The following is a 26,176-nucleotide window of genomic DNA, read 5'->3' on the forward strand; positions in this document are numbered from 1 at the left end:
GAAGCAACTGCTGGGGTCATTTTACACAAGAGGTCAGTGCCAGGGATACATCAGCTGGCTGAGGTGTAGCTTAAGCTCTGTCCCTAGGTTGATATCCACAGTTCTGGAGAGGTCCATGGTGCCACTCCAGAGCTATTCCTGATCCATAGTTGGTGTTTCGGTTGCATAAGGGTGGATATTTTTACAGCAACTTACTGAGCTCCTTCCTGTTCTATAAAATTAAATGTCATGATTGGCTCTGTATGCTGTAAAAATATCCATCTTTTTACAAAAAATAAAAAAGAAAGAAAAAAAAGACTGTTTTCCTTTTCTTGCATTTCTGTAACATAGTACATGTGTTTACAATAGCTTTGCACCCATGTCAAGCTCCATACCAAAACAAAGCAATGCAAGGGCAGGCAATCTGGGGCCTTTCTGTGTCCTCTGCTGATGAAGCACTACAATTCTTGGCACAGACGTGCTGATCTTTGACCCCACACTCTTTCCATGTGTGCCCTTTTTGCTCGCCCTGGGATGGGCAGGATACGAGCATGGACCCTCCTCAGTAAGGCCATTGTTGCTGGGTTCCTTTGCTGGCTTCAGTCTCCAAACAGCCTCTGCTTTGCTGTCAGAATGGCTGTTTGGTGCCTGGGCCTTCTGCTTGGCTTAGCTGACCTGATTTACATAACATTTCTTTGCTGTGGCACTTCATCTGACTTACCTTTTTTTTCTACAACCAGCGCGGCTGTTCAGTCATTTTCCTTACACTTCCTTACACTTCCACTTGCTCTGGTGACAGCTTTTTGGTCCCTGTGTAATAGCAGAATCAAGACTGAGAGTTCTCCTTTTTGCTGTTCCAGCCCTCAAACACAGACAGTTTATTTTGGGGAGCCCCGACTTTCAGTTTTTGTCGTTGCACTCTTCAGGGCAATGCTGGGTTCTGCATTTTGTCACCACGACATCCTTCCCTGCCCTTCCTGTGGTTGATTTTACCAGAAGCAAGAGGCATTCTTGTAAATGTGTGACCCAGCGTGCATAGAAAGTTGTACATGTGTCACAAGCAAGGCTGAGATTTCTGTTAGTAAATCTTCCTTACAGCCCCTGCCCTAAATGTGCACTTGCACATCCTGCACACAGAAAGGTGTGTGGGTACAGCAGCTGTGCCTTGCCAGTGATCACACACGTTCCACATGTTTCTTTGTCCTCTCTTTCCTTTATTTCTTCATCTTCCTCCAGTGTGCCACGTGCCCTGGCTGTGCTGCTTCCTCTGCACTGACCCCAGGCTGTCTGGGCACTGCTGCTCCTCACTTTTCCTGCTCCTCGATGAGCAGAAGGGGGAAGGGAGGGCCACTGGGAGAAAGCAGAACTGAGCTGTCCATGAGGAGCTGCCCTGAGCTGCAGCCCTCCTCTGCAGGCTGGTTTTGGGGCTCCTTCCAGATGTAGCTTTACTACAGCTGCTTGTGGAGCAGTGACACGAGCCAGTGCTTGAGGTCACATCCTGGAAAAACAAGCCTGTTATTGGTAGGTGGAAAAGGTTCACAATTCTGTTGAAAATCCACAGAGGAGATTCTGTTTTCTTTCTCTGGTTCAAATGTCATGCTCAGAGTCAAGCCTTGACCTTGCTAATTCCTTGCATAGTCTCAGTTGAGTGACAGAGGTGTGTTATGGACAGTTCCATCACCACTTACACCACTTCTCTTCCAGCCTCAGTCAATAGATAAGATATTTTTACTGCTGTCTCCTTAAGAGATTGGGTTAAAGCTGGTCACACTTTGATTTGCAAAGTTAGTAAGGCTGTCCACAAAGAGACTTCATCTTGATGTGATGTCCCTGTAGGAAATTACAAAATCTTTTGACACAGCAGCACAGAGAAAAGTTTCATCCTTGCTCCTTATCTGTAAAAGCATTAGTGTAGGAGAAACAAGTTTTTAAATGGTTACACAAAGAAAGAAATTAGAAAAAGCTAAAGAAATCCTCTGGCTTTTCAGATGACTGCTTGAACTGGCTGCCTGTTAGTCATAACAAAGTACTTCAGAAGTTTGTAAACTAAAACACAGTCCTTCACTGGCAATAGTTCTATGAGGTTCATGATGCCTTTGATTCACTATGGAGCAAGATAAGGCAGTGATTATAACTAGAGACTCCTGTAGTCTGCATGCATATAAATATATATATATATATATATACACACACATATATATGTATATGTATGTATGTATGTATATGAGTGTTTCTATTAACAAAAAATACTTGGAGTGTTTGTGCTTTTCAGCTCATGCACACTGTCCAAATCAGACATGGAGCCCAAGCTACTCCACTGTGCCTTTCAGCAGGGCCTTTATTCATGAGGGGCACAAGAATGTGAAATAACTTTACATAGCTTTTTGTCAGCTTGCAGCATGGCAAGAGTGCACTTTCATCTGCCTGCAGAGCTGTGGAGAAATGTCCTTGAAGGATGTGAGTCGGGGGGAGTAAAGGAACAAACTGCAACAAAACTTTCAGATTTCCAATGCCTTATGAACTCCTCTGCCTGGTTCCCAAGGCTGTGGCAGGAGTGTAGGGGTACTGATGCACGTTCCATGCTCTCAGGCTAGCAAAATGTTTTCTCAGTTTTAAGTTTCTGCTTTAATGCCCTGTTGGAGAAGGAGCGCAGGTCTTGGAACTCCACAATACCTTTGTCATTTCCAGGTAAATAGAAGGTTATTTATTTGGTTGGTTTAGGGTTTTTTTTTGAGAGATTAAACTAAAATATTATTTAAATCCCAACCAGGTAAACTACTTATATTTATGCAATTACCTGGTGCCACCAAGACTTAATGAAAAATATTTCCTTATCCCATAAGTTTAGAAGAATTATCACTGTCTGATATCAGTGCAGTGAAGACAAATTTGAACCAGGCTATCTTCTGATAGACTAACACAGTTGGAAGTGCCCTTTCATTTATAAGTTCTTAAAATAAACCAAGGAAAAAGAGGTAAATCTACTGTGAACTGTAAGGTTCTCATTGCAGGTACTGCTAAGGACACACATCTTCCTCTCTGGTGCTAATTTTAAATGAGCTGAGCAAAAGAAGTCATTCAGCCTTATATATTTGTTAGGATATTAATAACAGAATACAGATTTTTTTATTTCTTAACTTGGGAGGCATTATCAAACTAATGTCTTACTGCCATGTTTACTTCATTACTTAATAGTGTAGACAGATGAAGGGTATTTGCTAACTAGGCAATGAAAATGGCAATAATTGATGGCATGGGTTTATAGTTTGGGAGTAGGGATACACTAACAACCATTTTTTAAAAGGTATTGCTTTTGACATTTGAAATAGGAGAGGTTTGATAATGAGACTTGGATATGATGCATTCTTTAAGGATAAAGTACTTTAAAAAATTTAGCTATCCAAATAGGAAAAATTCTAAGAAGCACAAAACCTTTTGTTTCTGTGGGTTTCTCTCCAGTCTGCCTTTCTGTAGCTTGCATCAGATCTGAGTACACCCAGGACTGGGACCACCTTTATTTTCCACATCAGCACTGTGCCTACAGCTGCATGGGTCTGGGACTCTTACATGCTCCAGCAGAACAAAAAAAATGACAATAATAATTGTTTCAGAAATTTTTTAAGAATTAATACCATTTTTTTTACAAGACTTTGGAGCAGTTAAAAGCTCTCATTAATTTCATTTGCCCTTTTTAAAATAGGTGCTATTACCTGGTGTTCCAGATAAATGCACCAAGGCAGAAGCAGGCACAGACAGCAAGTCATGAGCTGTCATGAGAAGCAAATCTGGCTTGTTTGCTCCCCAGTGCTTTGCTCTGAGTGCCACATTGGCTTCCCTCCTGTGCTCACTAGATCCCAACTACTTTGCTTATGTGGAAAGTCAACATTTATTGGGTAGTGCATAATCACTAGTACATTAGTACTTCAAAAGTCTTTTGGAGACATGCTAACGTGTTTTTCAAATAAACTTTCCTGTGCTGCTACTGTTATAGGTTGCTGAGGCAAGAAAAGCTTTCATAAGGTAACAGATGCAAATGTGTTCATGTGTGTGAGGGAGGTATTGTAAGGCTTAAGGGTTTTTTTGTGGGTGGTTATTTTTGGTGTTGTAGTTTGGAGCAGTTCCTGGATTTCCTTCACTTTACTGTATTTTAACTTTTAGACAGATTCACTCAGACCTTCGTCCTTCTTTTCTCTTGAGCATGTGTTCGTGTATAAAGCGAAAGACGATTATTAAAACTTACACTAAAAGGCAGATATGGATTCTTGTACTCATCCATTTGTCTTGACTTGAATATAATTAAAGCCAGGTAAGGGTTTCCATGGCAAAACATTGCTTATGATGGGTGCAGATCTTCCATGGTTTAATGTGTGAGGAAACAAGAAGTAACACTGTAAATGTGTGCTTCCAAATGTGGAATGGGATCGCTGCATGTGACTCCTCCAAAGCTTTCTGAACTAAGTGATTTGTCTCAGGCTCACCAAACACTGTTTCTGCATGAAGTGTGGTTATGGTCAGGCATAAATTCTGGGTGAAATTTGACTTTTTAAAAAGAAATGTTGCTGAAGAAGGCAGAAATTACTTGGTCAGTAATTGCATTGGCAAGCACTTTTTCTAAGACACCGCAGAGAGGCACCTGAAAGGCTGTTTAGGAGAGGGAACTGGTGGGACCAGTTACAGCCCAGCACTCTGCAGTGGGCATGAACAGGCTGAAATTGAAATATCATGGTTATACCATGGAAATAAGATGAACAGATGACAAGTGGAAAAGTCTTGCAAGAACACCTTCACCCTTGATAGTGGTGTTGCCATTACTGGCCCATAACATTTGCCTGAAAGAAATTTCCCTGTCTCTGTGGGAGCTGTGAGTTCCCAGAGCATTTTGCTCTAAAAGATAGGCTCATCCAATTGGGAAGCAGCTTTGACCTCAGCCAAGGATCCTCCAGATGAGCTGAAGTCTGGGGATCACACTGGTTCAGTGCATTTTTTAAGCTTGCTGAGTTCTTTCTGCTCATCCTCTGCCTCAGGTAGTTGCATGTCTGTCTCTACAAAACATTAGGTTTTGTCTGGGTTCTGATGACAAAGACGTTCAGTTGATTCTGTTCTGTGAATGAAATGTATAGGTTCATTTCAGTTTTCACACATCTCTGACTGGTACACTCTCAAAAAATAAAAAACGTTTTAGTGAATGAGACTAGGATTTTGGAAATACTGAGTACAAATGTAGATGGCTCACATTTTGTGTAGCAATGACCACTGTCAAATTGTGCAGCTGATGTGGACAAGAAGCAGTTGGCAGGTATTGTTGGAGATTGTCCTCCCAAGTACCAGGTGACAAATAGAGAAAAATGTTGTACACAATTAAATAAATAGGACTACCTTTTGAGGCCAGAAGATGATGGACTCAATCCTGTAGGATAAACCTGCCCATCAGGATGAATGGCTGTGAGATTTTTGTGCAATGAGGATGCTCTCTTTCTGCAGGACAGGTAAAATTTTTCAAGCTAAAGGATGTCATTTTTTTCAAGACTGTTCTGAGCTTTGCAGTTTTTTGGTGGATTTTTGTTTCTCTGTCCTTAACAGAGAAGCTCTTGCTGATAGCAGTGCCAAAACAAAGAGCTAATGGGATCCAGTCCCAGGAACCGTGACTGTCAGGGGACTTGTAAGCTTGGCTGCCAGACCTGAAACTTTTCATGGAACTTTTATGCTCCACATGTTGTTTTGTAGTTATCATCCTGATGAGACAGGCTATGGCATCAAAATGACACTGGCTAATTAAATGTCAGGAGAATCAGAAGATGTTGCAAGGCTTTTACACTGAGATTGCCAAGATTGAAACAGAAGCCAGTGAGGCACATCACCCTCCTTGTGGCTCATTAGGATGGATATAACTCCACGTTCAGCCAGCTGCAGGATGGAGAGACAGTGTGGAGGCTGCCATGAGGGCTTGACACTAATGAGCACCTGAAAGGTTAAATAAACGTCTGTGGCTGATGTTAGGTCTCAGGTTATAACCTTGGCAACTTGTCCTTTGATGGTTTTTTTTTTTCTTCCCTTCTCCTTGGAAGCATTCACCTCAGAATCCTGTTCTGGCTTTATTAGGGATCTACATGGGAACCTCTGTTTTCCATCTGGTGTTGTGTTGACTTAGGCTGCTAAGAGCTGCTAGGATTTAAGCTAGAGCTTTTTACTGTAGGTTGGCCACAAAAACTTCAGCTTATTTTCATTTTTCTGGTTCTACTTCTCTAGAATAAGATGAAGTGTCTATTCTACATATGTGTGTGATTTATTATATGTAATGCTAATGAGGGATATATCCTGTTTGACTGTGGCAACTGTGCATTTCACTAGTCCACAGGTGGCCTTAATATTTCTGCTTTGTGGGTTTCTTCTTCTATCTTTAACTTCTGTAATCCTTGTGTTTTGTGGTTTACAAGATTTTTTGTCATTGGGAAATATGTTGAGTTGGTGTTGGGGCCTAAACGTTACACCAGAAGAAATATCCTTTCTTTGTCAAATGTCTGCATTGTGAAATCTTCACATTAGTCTGTGGTTTTACTTTGAAAATTGGCTGTGGGACAATGAAATACTGTTCAAGACATTCTCTGCTCTCAGGCTCTGTTTGCAGCCCTGTCCTAGCAATAACCACACTACCTTTTTATTGCTGTCTGAAGCAGCATGGGGTGGACAGAGGGACTTCAGTCCTCCTTTGCTTCTCTGTCACCCATGAGGCACTTACTTCTCTTCCCACTTGAAGAATGGCTCTTCACAGCTGTGTCTATATGGGAAAGCCTCCACTCAGAGTAGGCAAGCAATACTGATTTATACTGATTTATACTGATTTATACTAGTAGAGAACTTGCCCTGTTGCTCTCAAACCATACTCTTACCCTGGAGCTGCCAGCTCACGTTTTCATGCTTTAAGAGTGATGATATATAGGTCACAAGGAGGATGGTTTGACTTTAAACTTTTAGATTGAAATTGCTTGGAGAAGCATTATGTAGAATTAAGCATAATTTTCCTTGGAAACTGAGTAAACTCAATCCAGAAGCTGTTGAGAGGCAATAAATGTGGGACCACACAGTGCCATCTTTCCAAAGCCACCCTTCAAAGCACACTGCACATTCAGCCAGCCCTGAGTGCTGTGTGCACATTTCACTGGCTCAGAAATGTATGTAATGTAGTTATTTTGTTCAAATTGCTCCAAACTTCCAACTTAAGGAAGTTGAATTAGACAAAGTGTTGAGTTCTTGCTCTGGAGACAGAGCTGGAGCTTTTCCATTAGAGGTAACCTTCAAATTAACCAAGGTGCACTTTTTTTTCTTCTAAGTACAGCCCAACTAAAACATTTTACCCTAAGCTGGGGTTTGGTTTGAGGGGAAGTGAGGCTAACCTTGGAGATACCATGGAAGTGAAATCTGATCTCACTTAATAGTACCAGAGCAGTTCTAATAGGCCTCAGATATCTGCATTGTGAAATCCTACACCTTAATTAAAACTGGGGGGGGGGATCTTCTCTAACAAAGACATACTTTTTTGTGTTCAGTAGTCATTGAAGTAATTACAGGTTAACAAAAATAAAGAGCATTAAACAGAATGTCAAAATATGTCTGTTCCTCACAGTTGCTGTTTTAATTCTCATCTCCTCTGATGTCACAGATTAATTAGGTATCTCAGTCACCACAGAGTTTTCCAGACAAGATCTGAATTTGTAATCTACAAATCAGCAGAGCTCAGTTGCCATTCTCTGCATTTCATTAATTTAACACAGTGCAGAAAAGTGAAAATGAGGTTCACCTTGCACTTTCTCTGAGGCAGCTTTATGAGATGCTGAATAAAAGTGTCCAGCTGTGAAATTTAGTTTTAACAGCTGATTATGCTTTTCTACACCAAAAGTGAGGTGATCAGTTACTTATGATCACCTTCAGACCTGCACACAGATAAGCATCTCATCAACCTGAGGTTAAAGAAGCCTTTTCTCTGCCTTTTTCTATGGGCAAGGATTTTCAGAGTTTCTTTTACAAAGGATGGTCTGTGGTAACCTTAAATGAACTTCGTTTGGAAAATCTTTCCAGCTTTTTCTGTCTTTGAGTCTGCAGAACACCATTTAAGTGCTACTTGGTTGGGTAAAACAGCATTGTTTGTGAATATCTGATAAGGAGAGACAGGAAATTTTTACTCCCACCAAGAACTCTTATTTTATAGGTGCCAGGTGAAAGTGCTCTCCTGAGGATAATAATACAGAGTTGGAAAGAACAACTCATTATTTTACATTCTCTTGTCTCTGGTCCTATGCTGCTACTTCTGTTTTCATAGGGATGTTTTGCTTTGCTGATTGGACAGGGAGGCAGAGATTCAACAGCAAGGCTGAAAATGTTGGGAAATCTCCCCATTGTGATTGTTTGATAGTTCCTGTTCACCTCCACACTTGTACACTGCCCTGTTTTTTACCCTACAATGTACATACATCAGGCCCAGCAGATAGTAGGAAATCCATGGCTGCTAGGAATTCAGCAGGTTTCAGCTTCAGCTGTTTGCTTGCTGCTTCAGTCTTATATGTTTTTGACTCTGAATGAGCAAGTTATGCTTTTGTGTGTTGTGCAACTATGTGTTGAGAAGGTGGGATGTGAACAGGACTGGCTATGAGCAGGGTTTTTAATGTGACATTAATATAACTTGAATCACGGAGTCTGAGCCATGATTCCAGGCTGCAGCTGAGGACTTAAGCCCCTTCAATGTGCCTTGTTGAAGACAGGGAGCAAAAGGATTTTAAGAGTTCCTGAAAAGGATGTGTCTTTCACAGCTCTCTTATCTCAGGTGTATTTATGTATTTTGGATGTATATAAAGTGTTGATGGTTTTTAGAGGTGTGTGGATTTGGAATCCATATATACCTGCTGGTTCAGGTCTTTCCCAGACTGTGTCTATACAACATCGGTGCCAGTGCTTTTGTCTGCCCTTTATGGAGTAGCAGTGGCTGGGATCTTCTCCTGCCCTGAAGAAGACTAATTGCAGAAACTCTGCTCTCCTTTTCTTTCTTTTCTACTGAACTTACTTGTTACCTCCCTATAATCATGTGTGACACTTCCATTATCTGATTTCCTTCCATCCTGGATTTTGCAAAATTTTGCTTACAGTAATCCTGGGAGGCAGTCTCTGAGTGCAGTTGTGTCCTCCTCTTGGAATATTCTGTATTGCATACTGCTGTCCACATCCTATGTCCACTGCTGTCCAGTATGGCCCATGGACACCACAATCCAAGTGTATGCATTGGGTTGGTTTGACTCAAGCAGGCACAGCTGCCCATGACACTTTACACATAACCTGTGGAGATGTTTCACATCCAACTCACCTCAAGTTACAGTAATTTCACAACTGTAAGGTGCACCGGATTATAAGGCACACTTGCAGGTTTCAAACAAAATTTTAGTCAAAAGGGTGCACCTTATAGTTGTGAAATTACTGTAAATTTGTTTGGTGGCAGCACACTTTGTCTGACCTGAGCTTCCCCACACATGTATACTTCACGTTTTTGGAACTCAGCTTTGCCTGCAAAAGAAATTAGAAAGAAGGCTAGTAGAAGTAATGTTCATTGAAATATTAAGTCATTTTGTCTTCTGCTGGTTTTCATCAGGGTAAAAAAGAACAGCAAAACCACAACAAAAATAGCAGTGAATTTCTATGGGAGGCTGCAAACATAATAGTGATAGAGTTCACTTAGCTGTGGTGGTTTCTTTTATGTGATAATATTGAGGTGTTTTATTTCTCCCCTCTGAGGTAGATCACTATTAGCCTCAATTTGTAGTGTGCCCCATGCAGAGCCTGGGGAGGAGAGTTGGTGCCTCAGAGGTTACACGAGGCCGTGGAAGACCCAGCAACAGAATCCAAAGCGTCTGGACCACCCAGGGACCTGCTCATGTACCACAAGCCATCAGGGAAAGATTAACTCTAAAGCCTTTTGGTTGCTCTGTACGATATAATTGTCTAAATGAAATCAATGAATACTTGATTTGAGAGTCTCCCATTGCTCCATCCCTGCTGTTCCTAATGTTTGTTAACAGATTGCTTTGTGGCAGAGTGCAAAGGTGCCGCTCTATAAAACTGTAATGACTTCTGGAAAGGAAGTGGCCCTGTGTATTGCAGAAAGCACCATTCAGTTTTGATTGGAACATGGGGAGCTGAGAAGTTGTTATTGCTTTTAGTACAGCTACTTGGAATAAAAATTTCTGCTCAGTTATGGTTAAGATGACATTTCCTTTTCCCTGCTTTTTTCTTTTCTTGTTTACCGATGCAGCTGGAATGTTCTCCTTTGCCCTGGGCAGGGAGCTGGCACACGGTGAGGTCCTGGCGTGCCAAGGAAGAGGAGCTCCTTTTCTGTCTCCTGCACTCCCCTGTCTGTCACCCATCCTGTTTGCTACTCCCTTGATTTTCTCTTGGCTGTTCTTTTTCTCAGTCCTTGGGGTTTTCTTGTCAGTCCCCAGACAGCTTTTTCATCCTTTTTTGCTCTCTAAGCAGAAAATGAAGTGTTTGGTGAGCTGACTGGGTTATCCCTGGTGAGGGGGTTTGATGGTGCCAGATCTCACACTGCCTGACTCTGGGAGCCAAGGGGACTGAAGAGGACAAAAGAGGAAGGGATTGAGGCTGTAAATGAGCCCCAGTTGTACAAACCTGTTGACACAGCAAGGTGAGACTCATCTGATCATTATTTTGCTGTTGCTGCAAGTAACTTTTAGTCACAATCTCCCCTGATGAAAGAACATTGGCCTTTGGGCTGGCAACCTGCAACTGCAGGTGTGTGGTTACTGACAGGGCAGGGGTGAAGACAATTTACAGCAGATCTCTCAGATGTCATGCCTTGAGCATTGGGTACAAACACTGTCACCTCACTTTCCCCAAGGGCTGTAGTTGATTAACTTCCAGGCCTGTGGAGTGGCCTCCCTGCCCTGACAGGCACGAGGGGGCTGGCTGGCACCTCAGAGGGGCAGTGAGGCAAGGGAACAGAGGGCTCTGTGCAGTGTGACAGTTTATGGCATGTCCACACCCAAAACAAGTCCCAATCCCCAGCACGCTCCCAGTGCTGCCTATCCCAGTACACTTTCCCTGGCAGGAGTGTGCCAGGTATCTCCCCATCACATGCCAGCCTTACTGCTGGGAGAAGAACTGAGATACTTGGAACAAGGAAAACAATTATTCCAAGAATTTTGTTTCTATTTTTTGTTTAGGTATTTATAATACTTCTTAATAGTAATACTGTAAATGTAAGTTGTATCAAGGCCCAGGTGCTGTTTGTGTCTTTATTGCAGCTTCTCAGCCAGTCATCCAGTGCTTTTTGTACTATTCCATCAACCTCTCCTAGGAAATCAGTTTAACATATTTCACACTTAGCCTGTGAACCAACTCTTCCATGAAAACCCTGATTGCTTACAGGACACTAAACTTCACTCATTTAGATCCCTTTATACCATTCTAGTATGCCCGCCCCCCATGTTTGGCAATTTTGAATTGCTGTGGAGTGAAATAAATCTCTCAGAGTTTGGGGTCTCCAACCTAGCAGCTCTAGCTTGTATTTCTTGTGGTTTTTCTTGTGTTTTTTCTTGTGTTTCTTGTCCTTTTGTGGGCTTCAGCAAAGCCTGGTGTAATCAGCAGGAATTTTGACAACCATCTTAGCTCTGTACTGGGTAAGACCTCGTGCCTTTGATGAGAACTTGAGAGGCCCCTGCAGTTTGCAAGTTACAACCAGGGACTGACACATCCTTATTAAAATATGGAGTGACTTTGTGTTTTACAGAAATATTGAAAAGTGGAGGAAAACTTTCTCTTTTCAAGCTATTTTTCAATATGCACACATATATTCCATATGCACTCATACATGGTATTCTGGCAAACCAATCTACTATACCACATCAGGGAGTTAATGACAGGCTGGTGAAATGAATGTTCACAGCTTTAAATCAGTCTTTTCTTTAGAAGCATGTAAATAACTTCATTTTTTTTCAAGGTAATCTTGACTATAAAACTACAGGCCTGCAGGAAACCCATATATTAATTGCAAAAGCTGGGTCTGCTGTGGTTTTCCACACTGCTGATCATATATGGCATCCCAGATGAGTAGCAGATCTGATTTTATAGTCATGTTGTGTCAGGAGTTTAGACTGAGTATTACTTGTAATTCTGTCATTTATCTCTACTGTTTCTTTATTAATGTCTTCAGTGTTCTTGGTCTGTCCTCAATCTTTCACATTTTGTACTGATGCTTTATTACAGTGTTTTCCAAAATTTTTACGTAAAAATCTTTCAAGATGAACAGCAGTCCTTCCTTGGGAGCTGACTGAAAGCCAAATGATCTTTATTCATATAGCTATTGCCTTGCACATCCCTTCTTTGGAAATCACTGTTTCATTATGTGCTATTGCTTCCATGTCCCTGTACGCCTTGATGAGCAGTAAAATACAGTGTTGACATTTAAAATATTGTCACTGGCATGGCTGATGTGTGACTGAGTGAGTGAGTGAGTTTTCTCCACAGTGGTGATTTTTCTGGGGCTCTTTGCAAATTCAGGCTCTAGTGATGGTTATTTTATTTTTTGTGTCAGCTATACTTGCAGTGCATTTTTGAGGTGCATTGTTGAGCTTTGCTTTGCAAAGCTGGAACTGTTCTTCTCACTGTAGTTGCTCTCAGCCATGTCTTGTCCTCCAGCTTCTCCAAAAGATTTGTGCAGCACGCTGGATATAATACTTTACTGCATCACAGCAGTTAAATATGAAAACAAAAAATCTCTCAGAGCTTGCACAGCCTTTACTCGCCACACACAAACTGTCACCTAGGGTGTATTATAAACTTGGATAGGTTCACAGTTTGTCACTGCATTGTTATTTTCATTGCTGTGTCTTTGATCTTACAAAAAGCTCTGCCCTGGTCAAGGCATCTATTGACACAGTCCCCCTGGCCCACGTGGGCCTTTGAGCTCGTTATGGGGCGAAAGAAGGATCATGAAAACAGAGCTTCAGAAAACACCGTGGCTGCCAAATAACAGCATTCCTAAAGCTGATCTGTGTTGTATTGTGGGCCTCTGCTTTGGATCTGAGCTCTCTCAGATTGCTGTCCACAACGTGGACATCAGTGTGGCTGTGGCAATACAGAAATATTAGCAGTAGTTATTGTTGTGTCAACGTAGAGGAATCCATCCTGTGCAGGAACTGCAGAAAATTGGTGGGCCCATTGCCCTGAACTTACTGTCTGAGTGTCTAAAGTACACAGAAGGTAAGTGGGTACTGAGAGATTTGGAAGTTGAGACAAATGAAGTTGTGAGTGAAGAAGATTCAGCTTCCCCAGCTGAAGATTGCTGGTGTCTTTAGGTAGGTTCCCCGTCTGAAATGTGCTGCATCTCCTCCAGCTTGGTCAACAATCCTTTTTTTCTGATGTATCTTTTCTGACACAGAAAATCCTGGCTTGATTTTCAGGTCACTTTGCCCAGTAGCTGTGCTGGAAAGCCCCAGCTGTGCAGTGCTAGGCTCTGTTCACGCATCAGCACAGGACAGTCACACAGAAAAAGCAGAACCTCAGAAATCACAGTGCAGATCACCAAATACACACTGTTCTAAAGAGCATGGCTGCTGTTCATGTGAAACCTGATAGCAAAATACGCTCAATCTCAAATCCCCAGCAGGCTCTGAACACCCTATTTTAGCCAGTCCCATTAGACCATGAGAGGCTGACATGGTTTTCCCTTCTACTCCGTGTGATAAGGGAATTTGTGTTTCTGATACTTATCAAGAGAGACTTCTACAGGAAAAGTTATGGACAGTTCAAAGCTTATCAGGAAGAAATACCTAGACTTTTCATATGGTTTACAAATGGCATTTCCAATTCTGTAAGTTTTTTGTGGTACCAATGGAAATTTCTGAATCTGTATGAGGTCCCTTACTCCAAACTGGCATAAGAAGAACTATCCATATGCCCTTGACTTGTCATTTCTTAGAAAACTCAAAATCTTAATGGTTCACATTGGAGAAATAAAGGTCAAGATACAGGCAAAGTCCCTCTGTATTACAGAAGATAATAAAAGAGGAATATATTTGCTCCTGGTTATGCTAATTCATCACTCCAAGCACTGTGTGATTGCATTCTGTCTAGTCAGTGCTTTTCTTCGTATCTTAAAGAAGAGATATAGCCAAAGTAAAGGGCACTTGGAGATAGACAGGGAAAATAATTGAGTCACAGAGAGTCTTCTGTTTGAGGAGGGATGGGAAGGATAGGGATTGTTTTAATTTAAAGAAGAGACAAATAAAAGAGAACGTGATAGTAGTGTACAGAATGATGAATGATAGAGGGAAGGTGAACTGGGCACCCTTACTTGCCCTTTTGTAAGTACAGAAGCAGAGGGACATCCAATAAAGGAGAAAGGCGAAAGTAACACTGTTGAAAGGGCATTTTTAGCCAGTAACTATCTTGTTTCGAATAGCTCATCTTCTTTCTCCATGATTCTAGAACATGTCTTGAGAGGCATGCAAAGACCTCTAGGAGATGAATTCAAGTTGTCTTGCTGAGCAGTTGTTGTGGTCATGCTGCAAAAGCTGCTGGTTGGATCAGGTTATGTGGCTTGTATGAAGGGGAAGAATTTGTCAAATAGTCTTAAAGAACCTTTTTAGTCTCAAAAAGAAGTGGAAGTTTAGGTAAAGACATTAATATGTGTAATGATACTATTCATGCATTTGCTAGATAGAGCAAAAAGTAACTATTCAGGACAGAAATCTACTACTGATGGAAGGAATATTCCTCTGCAGTTAACCCCCATGTCATTTCTTTGCTGGTCTTCCTGAATATCTGCTCATGACACTTTTATAAAATGCTGATGTTGTGCCACATTGGCTTGGGCTCTGCTGTCAGGAGCAAGCAGACTCCTGCGCCAAGGAAGTTGTTGGAAGTGCATTTATTCTTCCTGAATATCCCTTTCTGATATTTCTTACTTTTAGATGTTCCATTTTTTATTCATCTTTGTTTAATAAGTTTGTATTAAAATTTTGAAGAAAATGTGTTTTTATCAGTAAATTCTAGGTAACTCCAATAAATGGACTAAATTGTATATGTACCTCTCCCCTGCCTAAAAATAGGAAGATAATGAAACATGCAAATTCCAGATGAGTGAGATCACATTCTGGTTAGATTATTATGGTATCTGTTTGGATCCATTGTTACTTTTAGGCTTAATCCCTGTCAGTCTTTCTGTAGCTGTGCAATTATTTTATAATTCCTCACCAGGCTGTGCTATTTCATGTAGCACAATCCTGGCCCACCTGTGGTGATCGTCACTTCAAAGCCACGGTTCCTGTGGTCATTTTGAGAGCATGCCTGCCTCATTTCTAATGGTCTGTTGTGGTAATGTCAGCTGTGATGATTCAGCCCTGGATCACATCTGTGAGCTTCCCTTTCCCTTTCCCTTTCCCTTTCCCTTTCCCTTTCCCTTTCCCTTTCCCTTTCCCTTTCCCTTTCCCTTTCCCTTTCCCTTTCCCTTTCCCTTTCCCTTTCCCTTTCCCTTCCTCTTGAAACAGGTGAAATGTCTCAGCTATTCTGGATGGAAACCACTTGCTGTGATGTAGGGAAATTTGCATTTTCAGTAATTTCCTTATGCCTTATAATTAGGTCTTTGTTTCTCACTCACCTACAGGACATGGTGAATGCATTTGCCAACATTTTTCTTATTAAATTTTGTACAGCAATGGAGCATTTAAACTATCTACTACTCAACATAGAACAGATGTATTTTATCAGTCATGTGAAGTGCATCATTTGTAAAAGTTTATAGGAGATACACATTTGTGTGTATGTATCTATTTGCTGTGTATATAAACTGTACAGTTAAGGATGTATTTGCCTGGCGCTACAGTCCAGCTCCCTCAGAAATAGTTACAGCCCTGGAATAACAACTTACAACCTAGTTCAGCCATTTGAAAATACTGAGAAAAATTAGTTGTAAATGTAATTTAGTACTCAGAGGTATGCAAATTTTATGTCTAAACTCAAGTGAAAAGAAGCATCCAGTCTAATTTTTTGGCATTTGTCAAAAGCCCTCCAAAAACCATCCAGGCGGCGGGCTAAGCTCCCTTTCATAAATCTCAACTGAAGACTTTCTGCTGACTTCTTAAGACTAAATTATTTCTATTGTTCTTGAGTAATTACTTTTTTGTTGTTATTTGTGGAAAGAGCCCCACTGGGTTGAGCATGTAAGTATACAGGAATGGGGGGAAGGAGGATTTGTGTTAGTTAAATGGAGATGATAAAGCTGAAAACATAGAAGCAGGACATAAATCAGATTTTTCTTCTTTTTCTAGCTGGCTTGTCACAATAAAACATTGCAACAGATGCTGAAGCCAGGGTCAGATCCAGATGAAGGAGATGAAGCCTTGAGGTTTTATGCCAAACATACGGCACAGATAGAGGTAACGGATTGCTCTCCAGAAGATGGACTATGAGACAAGTCTGCATCTTGCATGTGGTGTATCTCATCTTTTTAAGCTTCCAAATGATGTGGATTATTTATGAGGAGAAGGTTGAATAATATGCTTTTGCTTGTGGGAGATAAAGGAATACTCCTATATTAGAAGTGGCTCCCAACCAGCATTTCACAGTAGCTTTCCTGTGTGTTCCCAAACATGTTTTGTTAGGGAGATAATGACTGTGGATAGGAGCTGTGTCATGAAGTCAAGAATCATCTTGTATGGTAAATCACTCAAATAAATAATCATGAGTTTCAAAGCCACTGATGGTGGCTGATCAAATTAAAAATCTGGCTGGAGTACAAAGAGGTTTTGAAGTGGTGTAGACATTCAATGTGGCTTTTGTTTAAAATAGCAAGGCTTGGCCTGGTTCAGCAGCTCTGTTCTCTATTTTAAACTTTACACCTGCCATGGCTTGGACTTAGATAGAGGTCCACAGAGGTATCCCACCAAAGGATAGGTGGAAGATCCATGGCCTTGGTTGTCCAGAGGGCAGCTCAGTGGTCCTCTTAATGTATTTTAATACTTTGGATGCTGCTGAGATCTCTCTTAGCAATTATCAGCCCATTTATCTGGGTAGCTTGTAAATTTAGGCATTAAACAAGCACTGTGGTCAACTATTATGTGGCCAATAGCTTCTTCTGGAAAAGTGAAACTCAGCATTGCTGCTATACAAAATAGATAATTGCTTGTCTTTGAAAGCAGTCCTAGACCTGTTTGGTTTTTGAGATATTATCTCGCCTATATTAACATATCTCATTTGTTTGATTTGAAATTCAAATAGTGGTGCTTTTTTATTTTTACCAGTGGCTGTACCCAGGCATGGCTGTAGGAGTCAAAAGGGGTTTTCTACCCATTTCTGTATTTTTAGTAGTACAGAGTCAACAATCAGAATAAGGAAGCAATTTTGATGGCCGTGTGGTGAGATGAAATAAAATCTAACTCGCTCACCGGTGACTTGGAAGGTGCTGAAATGCAAACAATTCAAAACCTTGGGTTTTGTCAAGTAAAAAGATAGACTGACAAGATATGGGTGCTGCCTGAGTAACAAGGTGCTATTTTTTGCATGTTCACCTTTACAGCTTATCCCATCATAGAAATAGATTCAAGATGAGAAAAGCATTTTGTAATCAGAGCAGAAAGCCCCTGAACTTCTTCACTTTTTACTGGGAGAGATTTGTTTCAATTTGCTGGGAAATTGAAGCATTCTGAATTACAGCATTTTTTATATTTGGGGAAGTATGAACCTAGGGAGTTTTTTTAGACTTATATTTGCCACCTTATTCAGGCAGGCTTTTGAAAATAAAAACAGCTTTAGTCTGTTTTGGGATTAATTGGTCCAACTTTATTGTAATGCTCAAATAATTAATGCATTAATTTGTAAATAAAAGGGGAGCTGTGAACAAGAAAAGATATGACAAAATAATTGGATTGCCACTGACTCTAACAAAAATGTGCGTTTTGTTTATAGATTGTTCGCCACGATAGAACAATGGAAAAGATTGTCTTTCCTGTCCCAAATATTTGTGAATTCCTCACTCGGGAATCCAAAAGTCGGGTATTCAATACAACAGAGAGAGATGAACAAGGGAGCAAAGTCAATGACTTTTTCCAGCAGACTGAGGATCTGTACAACGAGATGAAATGGCAAAAGAAAATTAGGAGTAAGTACTGTAATTTTTGAGAAAATAGTTTCATTATGCTAAACCCTTGTTTTTAAACCTTCAAATACTTTCATTTTAATGATACACTGTGTTCACTCTGACACTACAACAGGCAAAACTGTTCTGGGCTTGAGAGCATAAGTCAGCTGAGACACTTGCATGCCACCATAAAAGAAGTGTAATATGGAGCAGTTATTAATGTGTTCAAGATGATGTTTTGGACTCCAAAAGTTAAACTGAGGGATGGAAAAACTGGGTACAATTCTACTAATTTTGATAGCATTGCACCTAATTAAGCCAAGGCCCCTAATATTTCACAAAAACAAGTGTAGCTGCATATTTGAGGTTTGCAGATTCCTGAAAGGCCATTAAAAGAGTCATAAATGTCAGTCACTTAAAAACATCTCTCACCAGAACCTAAGCTGCTTTAAATCTGCCCAGCTCCCATGGAGTCAGTCCCCCTCTGCCAGTCCACATCAGCCTGGCATGACTGGGCTGCAGGGTGTCCCAGCTGGCCCATACTGGTGCATGTCCTGTGCTACTGGGGAGGCACATGTGTGACCTTGAGCTGCTTGGTCAAGCTCATGGGGGAGAGGTCAAAGCAGGAACACCAAGAGGAGGGGCAGGGAAGCCCCACCAGGTACCCTGAATGTCTTTAGCTCCCTGGTGGGCAGTACAGCTGCTGGCCCTTGGCAGGAATGGGGTACTGCCAATGTCCCCAGATCAGCCACTGTCAACTCTGCCCTTGGCTTTTTGGAGCATAAAGTTGTATTTTATATATCATACAATCACAGAATAGTTTGGGTTGGGAGGGACCTTAAAGATCACACAGTTCGACCCCCCCTACTGTGGGCAGGGACACCTTCCACTGCCCCAGGTTGTTCAGAGCCCATCCAGCCTGGCCTTGGATACTGCCAGGGAATCCAGGGGCAGCCACAGCTGCTCTGGGCAACCTGTGCCAGGGCCTTCCCACCCTCATAGGGAGCAATTTCTTCTTCATATCCAATCTAAACCTTCAAACCCTTAGTTTGAAGCCATTCCCACTTGTCCTGTCACCATGTTCCCTTGTCAAGAGTCTTTTTCCATCTCTCCTGTGGGCTCCCTTCAGACACTGGAAGGCCACAATTAGGTTACCCCAAAGCCTGCTCTTTTCCAGGCTGAACCTACATAAAAATGGCTTAAAGTCATCACTTCATTCACTGATAAAACGCAGATGCTCTTGGAGTGTAACACATCATCTGCTCAGAGCTATTGGTCAGCAAGGAAGGAGGGAATAAGGTCTAGAGCAGCAGCATGGTCAGAACATCCTGTGGGAGCATCCTGGATGTATAGAAACATAGATGTTATTGCAATTTGTTGTATGTCAATTCCCAGGCTTTAATTTTCAGCAGCAGCAAGTCTTCAGCATGAATCCCATCAACCCAAGTCTGCTTCTCTTGGTGGCACCCTAAAAACTTAGTAGTGTCAAACTGACCATAATAGAAGTTAAAAAATACATGATTCCAGAATCTGCAGTCTATTTGGGAATAAAAGTCATTGTATTGCAGAAAAATTACTGCAGTAAAAAAAAAAATTGTATCTGGGGCTTTTGTGTTAGAAACACAAATAAAAGGACCAACCCAACAATTAGATAGACCAGACCTGCCTAATGCTATAAGCAAAGAAAATAGGTTTATTTTTATTCAGAACAGAAATTTCTCAATTCCTTTAATCTGTGGAATAGCCTACAAGTCTCTGCGTTTGGGATATTTTTTCTTATTTGAGAAGATAATACAGGTTGAAGCTGGGTTCATTCTTTAGCCAAGTGTCTGTTAGCATGAAGTCTGTGCTGCTTAAATTGACAGATGTCATTTTTGCAGTGGCTCCAAATGCTTGAATCACAGCAGTCAGCAGCACAAGTTATCACAGTGAATATTTACCTAATTGCTATTAAAGACTGTTTGGACTAAAGCCTGAGACAGTCATATGCAGTTGGAGTCTGCTGTTTATAAAAACTTAGCTGGAAGTTGCAGGAAGTTTTTAGTACTTTTAAATCTAGTTAATAGGGATGCATCATGTTTGAAACCTCTCTGACCAGAGATGTTTTTACTCTATTGCACAAAGAATCTTGTTTCAAATGTTCATTTAAATGTATTTTAGTGCATTAATATATATGAAGTGCTTACCTGAGTCTTAGCATCCTCTGATCTTGTTTCTGGACTTCTTGCTGAACCATGTATGTGGCTCTGGACACAAACTCAACCCTGTTTTGCACTGTTTTTTTTTTTTAGTCTTTTCTAGCTAGGCTGTAGGTTCTTTGGGATATACACTGTTTCTGTGTGTTAGTACAGCCCTTCACATGTGGCTCGTTTGAGTCCTTTTAAGCAGGAGTTCAGAGCTGTTTGTCAGCAGGTGACCATGGGCTTTTGAGCATCACACAGGAAATAATTAGCTTTTGTAGAAACAAAACCCAAACAGACCAAATTCTGCCTGCTTCCCAAGCAGTTCAGAATGTTTTTAGTTTGGCAGAGGTGGGGAAAATCCTGCACTTCTGAAACCACACCTATCCCATCATTTTTTGCCTATGTCATCAGTGTACTTGGTCCAAATAGGTCATCTGGATGATACATTCTGGGTGTTCTGGTTGACTGGCATTCAGAGTGCTAAAATCTATTTGTTTGCTTGATTTTATGTCCTCATGCACATAAGCTGCAGATTCAGATGCAGCTGAAAAGACTCCCTTGCAAAATATCCAGGCCTAAAATCTTACCAGAGGCAAAACTCCGGTATATGATAAACTGTGTTGTGATTTTTGGATTAAAAGCTCTGCTTGAAACTTTGTTTTATGGCAAACCTATGTTAAATATTTGTCTATTTTAGATAATTTTAAAGATCTGCATATTTTCTATATTATCTGTATTTAATTCCCTTGGAGCCATTGCTGGTTGAGTTTCTGCTTGCTTTCAGATTATTGATTGCTGCTTTTCTCCCCTTTCTAGATAATCCTGCCCTGTTTTGGTTCTCCAGACATATCTCTCTCTGGGGGAGCATTTCCTTCAACCTTGCTGTGTTCATCAATTTAGCAGTTGCTCTGTTCTACCCTTTTGGAGATGACGGAGATGAAGGCAAGTAGAGCTTGGTCTTATTTTTTGTTTTAATTTTAGATGCTTTCATTACTGGGGTAACAAATAAAGCTTCTTTTTCAGGTGTAGTCATATCTGGAAGCCATTTAGTGTCTCCTAAGCAGGTACCAGATGTTGTCTGAGGTGTGGTGGTTGATCTGTGTGTCACATGGCCCACACAATGCAGAGTAGAATGGACAGAGCATAAACTGGAGATTATCCAGATGATCTCAGCTAATTTTTTTATATTGCCATATTGCAGTGTCCCACTGCACACATTTAGCTGCAGCTTCTGAACTGAAGGAGGATTCCTGGCAACAGAGGGACAGGGATTCCTTAAGCCTGACCAAACAGAATGACTTGCAGTCTTGAAAACATATGGAAGAGAATTATTTGAAAACTAGCTTGTTGGCTTTTGACTATGTTGTTTGTTGGGATAAAAGGGCATAACTGTTGCAGAGGATAAATGCATTATGTAAAAATACTCTTAAAACTTATGATTCTGTCTCCGCTTCATCCCATGTCACAGGAAATATTTAATGAAATTTTTTATTTGCTATGAATGCAGCAGACTAGCCTGAGGCCTCTTTGAAGCCCAGACATGCTTAATTGGGATAAAGGAGACTAAATAGTTCAGAATACTGGTAATGGGAGCAGAGCCATTCACCTCTGGGCCTTTGATTTGTGGCCAGTCAGTAATGTGACTGAAAGTCACCTCTGTCTGATGGCATGTGAACTGGGCTGTGGAAGCAGTCCAACTTCTAGTAGATGCATGTGCTTTTCACAAACACCACAGCTGGCACCAGCAAACATTCCTGCTGGCTGGCAGAACAGAAAGGCAGCAGATTAAAATCTATTGGCATGGGGACCACGGGGGTCTCTGCAGGTCACAGCTCAGGCAGCTCCACAGCCCCTTGGGCTGAGGCAGAGTTTGCAGGGCTGTGCCCTGGAGAAGGGAAGCATTTTGTCCACAGTGCTTTGTGAACTTGAGAGTAACTCAGAGCACGTTAGAGACCGCAGAAGATGAGAGGAGAAACAAAGGGTTAAAAATAAACCTTTTAAGCTACTAAATTTTAGCTAATCTATACTCGTGGAAATCCTCTAGTCTGCAATCAGTAGGCATTAATACTTATTCTGAACTGCAGATTTATATGGCATTAGTTTAAGTGGCCCCAGTAATCCAGGGATAGCGCATTTCAGGATTCCAGCTCCTGGTGCTTGCAAAGCCAAAGCGACTCCTGAGCAATAAGGAATAGGTGTGGCCAAATCGGATTAGGAGGTCATGAGGCAGCCTCCTTACTTCCAGCCTCCCTGCCCAACAAAGCCTGATCCAACAGCTGGAGTTTGTCTCCAATTTTTCCCCTTCACCCTGTATAAATCCACCTCTATTCACCTGTCTGAGGTGCCTGGGCTGATCTAATCATCCCAAAATGCTGCCTTTTAATAGGTACTTGCAGTTCTTGTACAATATGACATAAGTAAGACTGCTCCAGCTGAAGGCTGTTCCTGAAGGGAGCCTAAAGAAAGACAGGTGAGAGACAAGAGCACATGGTGACAGGACAAAGGGGAATGGCTTCAAGCTGACAGAGAGTAGGTTTAGTTTAGATATTAGAAAAAAACTCTTCCCTGTGAGGGCTGGTGAGGCCCTGGCACAGGGTGCCCTGAGAAGCTGTGGCTGCCCCATCCCTGGCAGTGTCCAAGGCCAGGCTGGATGGGGCTCTGAGCAACCTGGGATAGTGGAAGGTGTCCCTGCCTATGGCATGGAGAATGGAAACTGATGATCTTTAAGGTCTCTTCCAATCCAAACCATGATTCTGTGAAGACTCCTTGCCTCCAGAGTGCGTGTCTGCGCGTGGTTCTGCTGTGGGTCCTGCAATATAAAATTGCTGCACCTGCAGCAGGGAAGAAGGAAAATTGGTTTGTGAAAGAGCCACAGAGAACTTTGGCCTTACCTTTCAGATGGGCTTGAAAGTAATTTTTCAGGATCCATTAAAAGTTTCCAAATCCTGTTGGTGAAGAAAATCTCTGACAGAGCTGACCTTGAACCTCTTACCAGCGATAGAAACACTCCTGAACTTCGGAAAAGTTCGGATGCCATCTGAATGTTGAGGCTATAGCCTCATCTCATTGTTTTCTAATCCCAGTGATGCTGCTCAGCTGTGAATCTGTTGCCAAAGAGATAGCATGATTCCTATTGTGAGTCTGGCTAAATTTTCTATTCCCTTCTCTCCCATCACTGACCTCTCAGTTCGTCCCTTAACAATAGAAGTCAGTGTACAAATGTGACAGCGCCCTGAGATCTGAATGTGCTTTTTATATCACAGCAACATGGTGTGTTTCCAGGGTTTGAAGCAGAGGGGAGAGGGAAAACAGGGGCATCGCTCAAAGCTCGACGAGAGCGCCTGGAGCCAGCATCTTGTGCCCGGGACCCGCTGCGCGCCCGGAGCCGAGCGCAGCCCAGCTCAGCGCTCCGGGCACTGCAGATGATGCCCAGCCCTGCCTGGCCGTGCCCGGGGCTGCTCCTGCCATGCCAAGCGCTCCATTCCCACGGAACACCCTGGAGGGAGCCGCTTTTTCGGCTGGAAACGTGGCACTGCAGCGCGCTGCCACTTGCTGTGCTGCCCCCAGGACTGGCTATTTCTGTAGCTGAGCAATCATGGAATCACACCGGAGGGGCCCTAATGATCCCTGCAGAGGGGAGCTGATTAGTGGCTTGCTCCAGCAGAAGGGTAAACTGTTCCATCTCTGAGCACTCCCTGTATTTTAATGGGAATTCCATTAGCTGCTCGTGTTATTACCTGTGCAAAAAGCAACAATACTCTGAAAATAATAGCTCCTGCTACAATTAGGGCGAGCCGTGGTCAGCAGTTGTGATGCATGAATCAGGCTTTTGTTAGCTCTGCTGGCAAAGGAATTGATGTTTTGGATCTGTTTCTTGGTGAAAAATGGAGTCTCCAAAGATGCCTTTCTCAAATCTCCCTTTCTCCTCTGCACAGGCACGCTCTCACCGTTGTTTTCCGTGCTCCTCTGGATAGCAGTGGCGTTTTGCACAGCAATGCTGTTTTTCATCTCCAAGCCTGTTGGCATTCGACCTTTTTTGGTGTCTGTTATTCTCAGGTCTATATACACTATAGGGCTCGGTCCTACCTTGATACTCCTCGGTGCTGCTAATGTAAGTACTTCAAAAGCAACCAGAATTTCCCTTTCAGCAGAAGGAAAGATATTAAGGGTCTTCTATTAAAAAAAACTGGTTTGATTAGAGCTATGCAAAAACTTCTTTTTCTGGTTCATTGGTTAAGCCAAAAAAATAAATAATTTCCAGTCATCCTGAAACAGCAGTGTCAGCGAAGTGGGAAGCTAAGTAAAAAGCTGGTTTAGTTTTGTGCATATGCAAATATTTTAAAAACAACCAAAAAAAAAGAAATTTGAAGAAATATTGCTGCATAAAGGCAATCAAATCTACAGTTTCTCATATTAAAAGAATAATTTTCTCTAACAGTGTTCTCAGCACTATTGACACAAATTTTTGAAATGTTTCTGAGACCTTAAATATATTTTCAGGAAGAAAGTGTTTTCAAAATTAAAAATTCTCTCAGCCCTTTGCCAGATCTCTTAACTTAGACACGAATGAGTTTGCATGCTTAGTGAGCTTGGTAAGATACACAGTCATGCTCACAAGTCATCTATTTAAATTTCTGCCTGACTGCTACAGCTCTAATTCACCCCAGCAAGAAGTATTGGGCTGTTTGCCACCAGTGTCTGCATGTGCGAATTTCACACACTGAAAAATACCCACAATACCCAGACATATAGCCAAAGGTAAAGGCAAGTAAGCAGTGCTTGCCCACGTCAAATTTGTGAACAAAGGAGTTGTGTTGAGTCCTCATTCCTTGTCCTGGACTGCCAGAGAGATGAGGTGAGACCCTTTCCTGTTCACTTCTGCACTGCTGCTTCTTGTGCAGACAAAGCTCGGGAGCCATGGAGAATCTGATGCTGTTGTTTAAATGCTATACTTCAAAAATGTCCTCAGTTCTGAGGGCTTGTTGTAGGGATTTTAGGTTGAAGAGCAAAATCTGAGGAAATAGATCTCACACAACACCCCCCACACACTTTCTGTTGTGTTACTATTGTTCTCTTGGTAGTAGCATGCCTAGCTGCTCTTACATAGTGTCAGGTCTAAACTCAAAACTGTTGGGAGTTCGCTCCGCAGCTGGATTTTAGCGCCTCGTGACATTTACCCTGCCCACCTACTCACTGATGTTATAGGAATAAATCACAATGTAATGAGGCACAGGGCAGTGTTGGAGAGGTGATGTACTCACCCCCATGGGCTCATTCCTAGTGCACTATCAGAGCTGGATTTCTCTCACCTCGCTCCAGCTATCTCAAGGTTGTGCATTTAGTCAAACGAACCCAAACAATAAATGCCAGGATTTTTCTGATGGCATAAACCTAGCCTTTGTTCCCCCCCACAGCTGTGTAACAAAATAGTGTTCCTGGTGAGCTTTGTTGGGAACCGTGGGACTTTCACCCGTGGCTACAGAGCGGTCATCATGGACATGGCTTTTCTCTACCACGTGGCTTATGTCCTGGTCTGCATGCTGGGCCTCTGTGTGCACGAGTTCTTCTACAGCTTCCTGGTAAGTACGTGCTGCTGTGGAGGGGAAAACTTTGCAAAAATAGAAAATACCGTTACCCGTGCAGCTGTCTTCAATTTCTTCCTGACAATCAAGCCAAATCATGTGTATTTTTAGCATGCCGTTGTGTTGCTGCCCCTTAGGAGCTGCTGTTTTTATTAGAACCTGTTTCTGTTAGGACTTAATCTGTTTTAGAGCTGAAAGTTTGCTCCTTTCTTCTCAGGCAATCATCACCCAGCCCACTCCTTTTTCCCAGTTTTCTCCATATTTTGTGTTCACCATTCCTGTATCTTCTGTCAGTCTTA

General features: G+C 41.9%; 1 protein-coding gene across 4 annotated transcripts in view; it reads left to right on the forward strand.

The window, feature by feature from the left end:
* Positions 1–26,176, forward strand: part of ITPR2 (inositol 1,4,5-trisphosphate receptor type 2) — a 241,850-nt gene that overhangs the window by 181,914 nt on the left and 33,760 nt on the right. For all 4 annotated transcript variants that reach the window (XM_033056927.1, XM_033056928.1, XM_033056929.2 and 1 more), the window contains 5 exons: positions 16,305–16,412; positions 17,941–18,133; positions 21,112–21,237; positions 24,231–24,406; positions 25,710–25,874. In XM_033056927.1, coding sequence (XP_032912818.1) covers positions 16,305–16,412; positions 17,941–18,133; positions 21,112–21,237; positions 24,231–24,406; positions 25,710–25,874 — 768 coding nt within the window. The remainder of the gene's footprint in view (positions 1–16,304; positions 16,413–17,940; positions 18,134–21,111; positions 21,238–24,230; positions 24,407–25,709; positions 25,875–26,176) is intronic.

The sequence above is a fragment of the Catharus ustulatus genome, chromosome 4 (genome assembly GCF_009819885.2).
Source record: "Catharus ustulatus isolate bCatUst1 chromosome 4, bCatUst1.pri.v2, whole genome shotgun sequence".
NCBI lineage: Eukaryota > Metazoa > Chordata > Aves > Passeriformes > Turdidae > Catharus > Catharus ustulatus.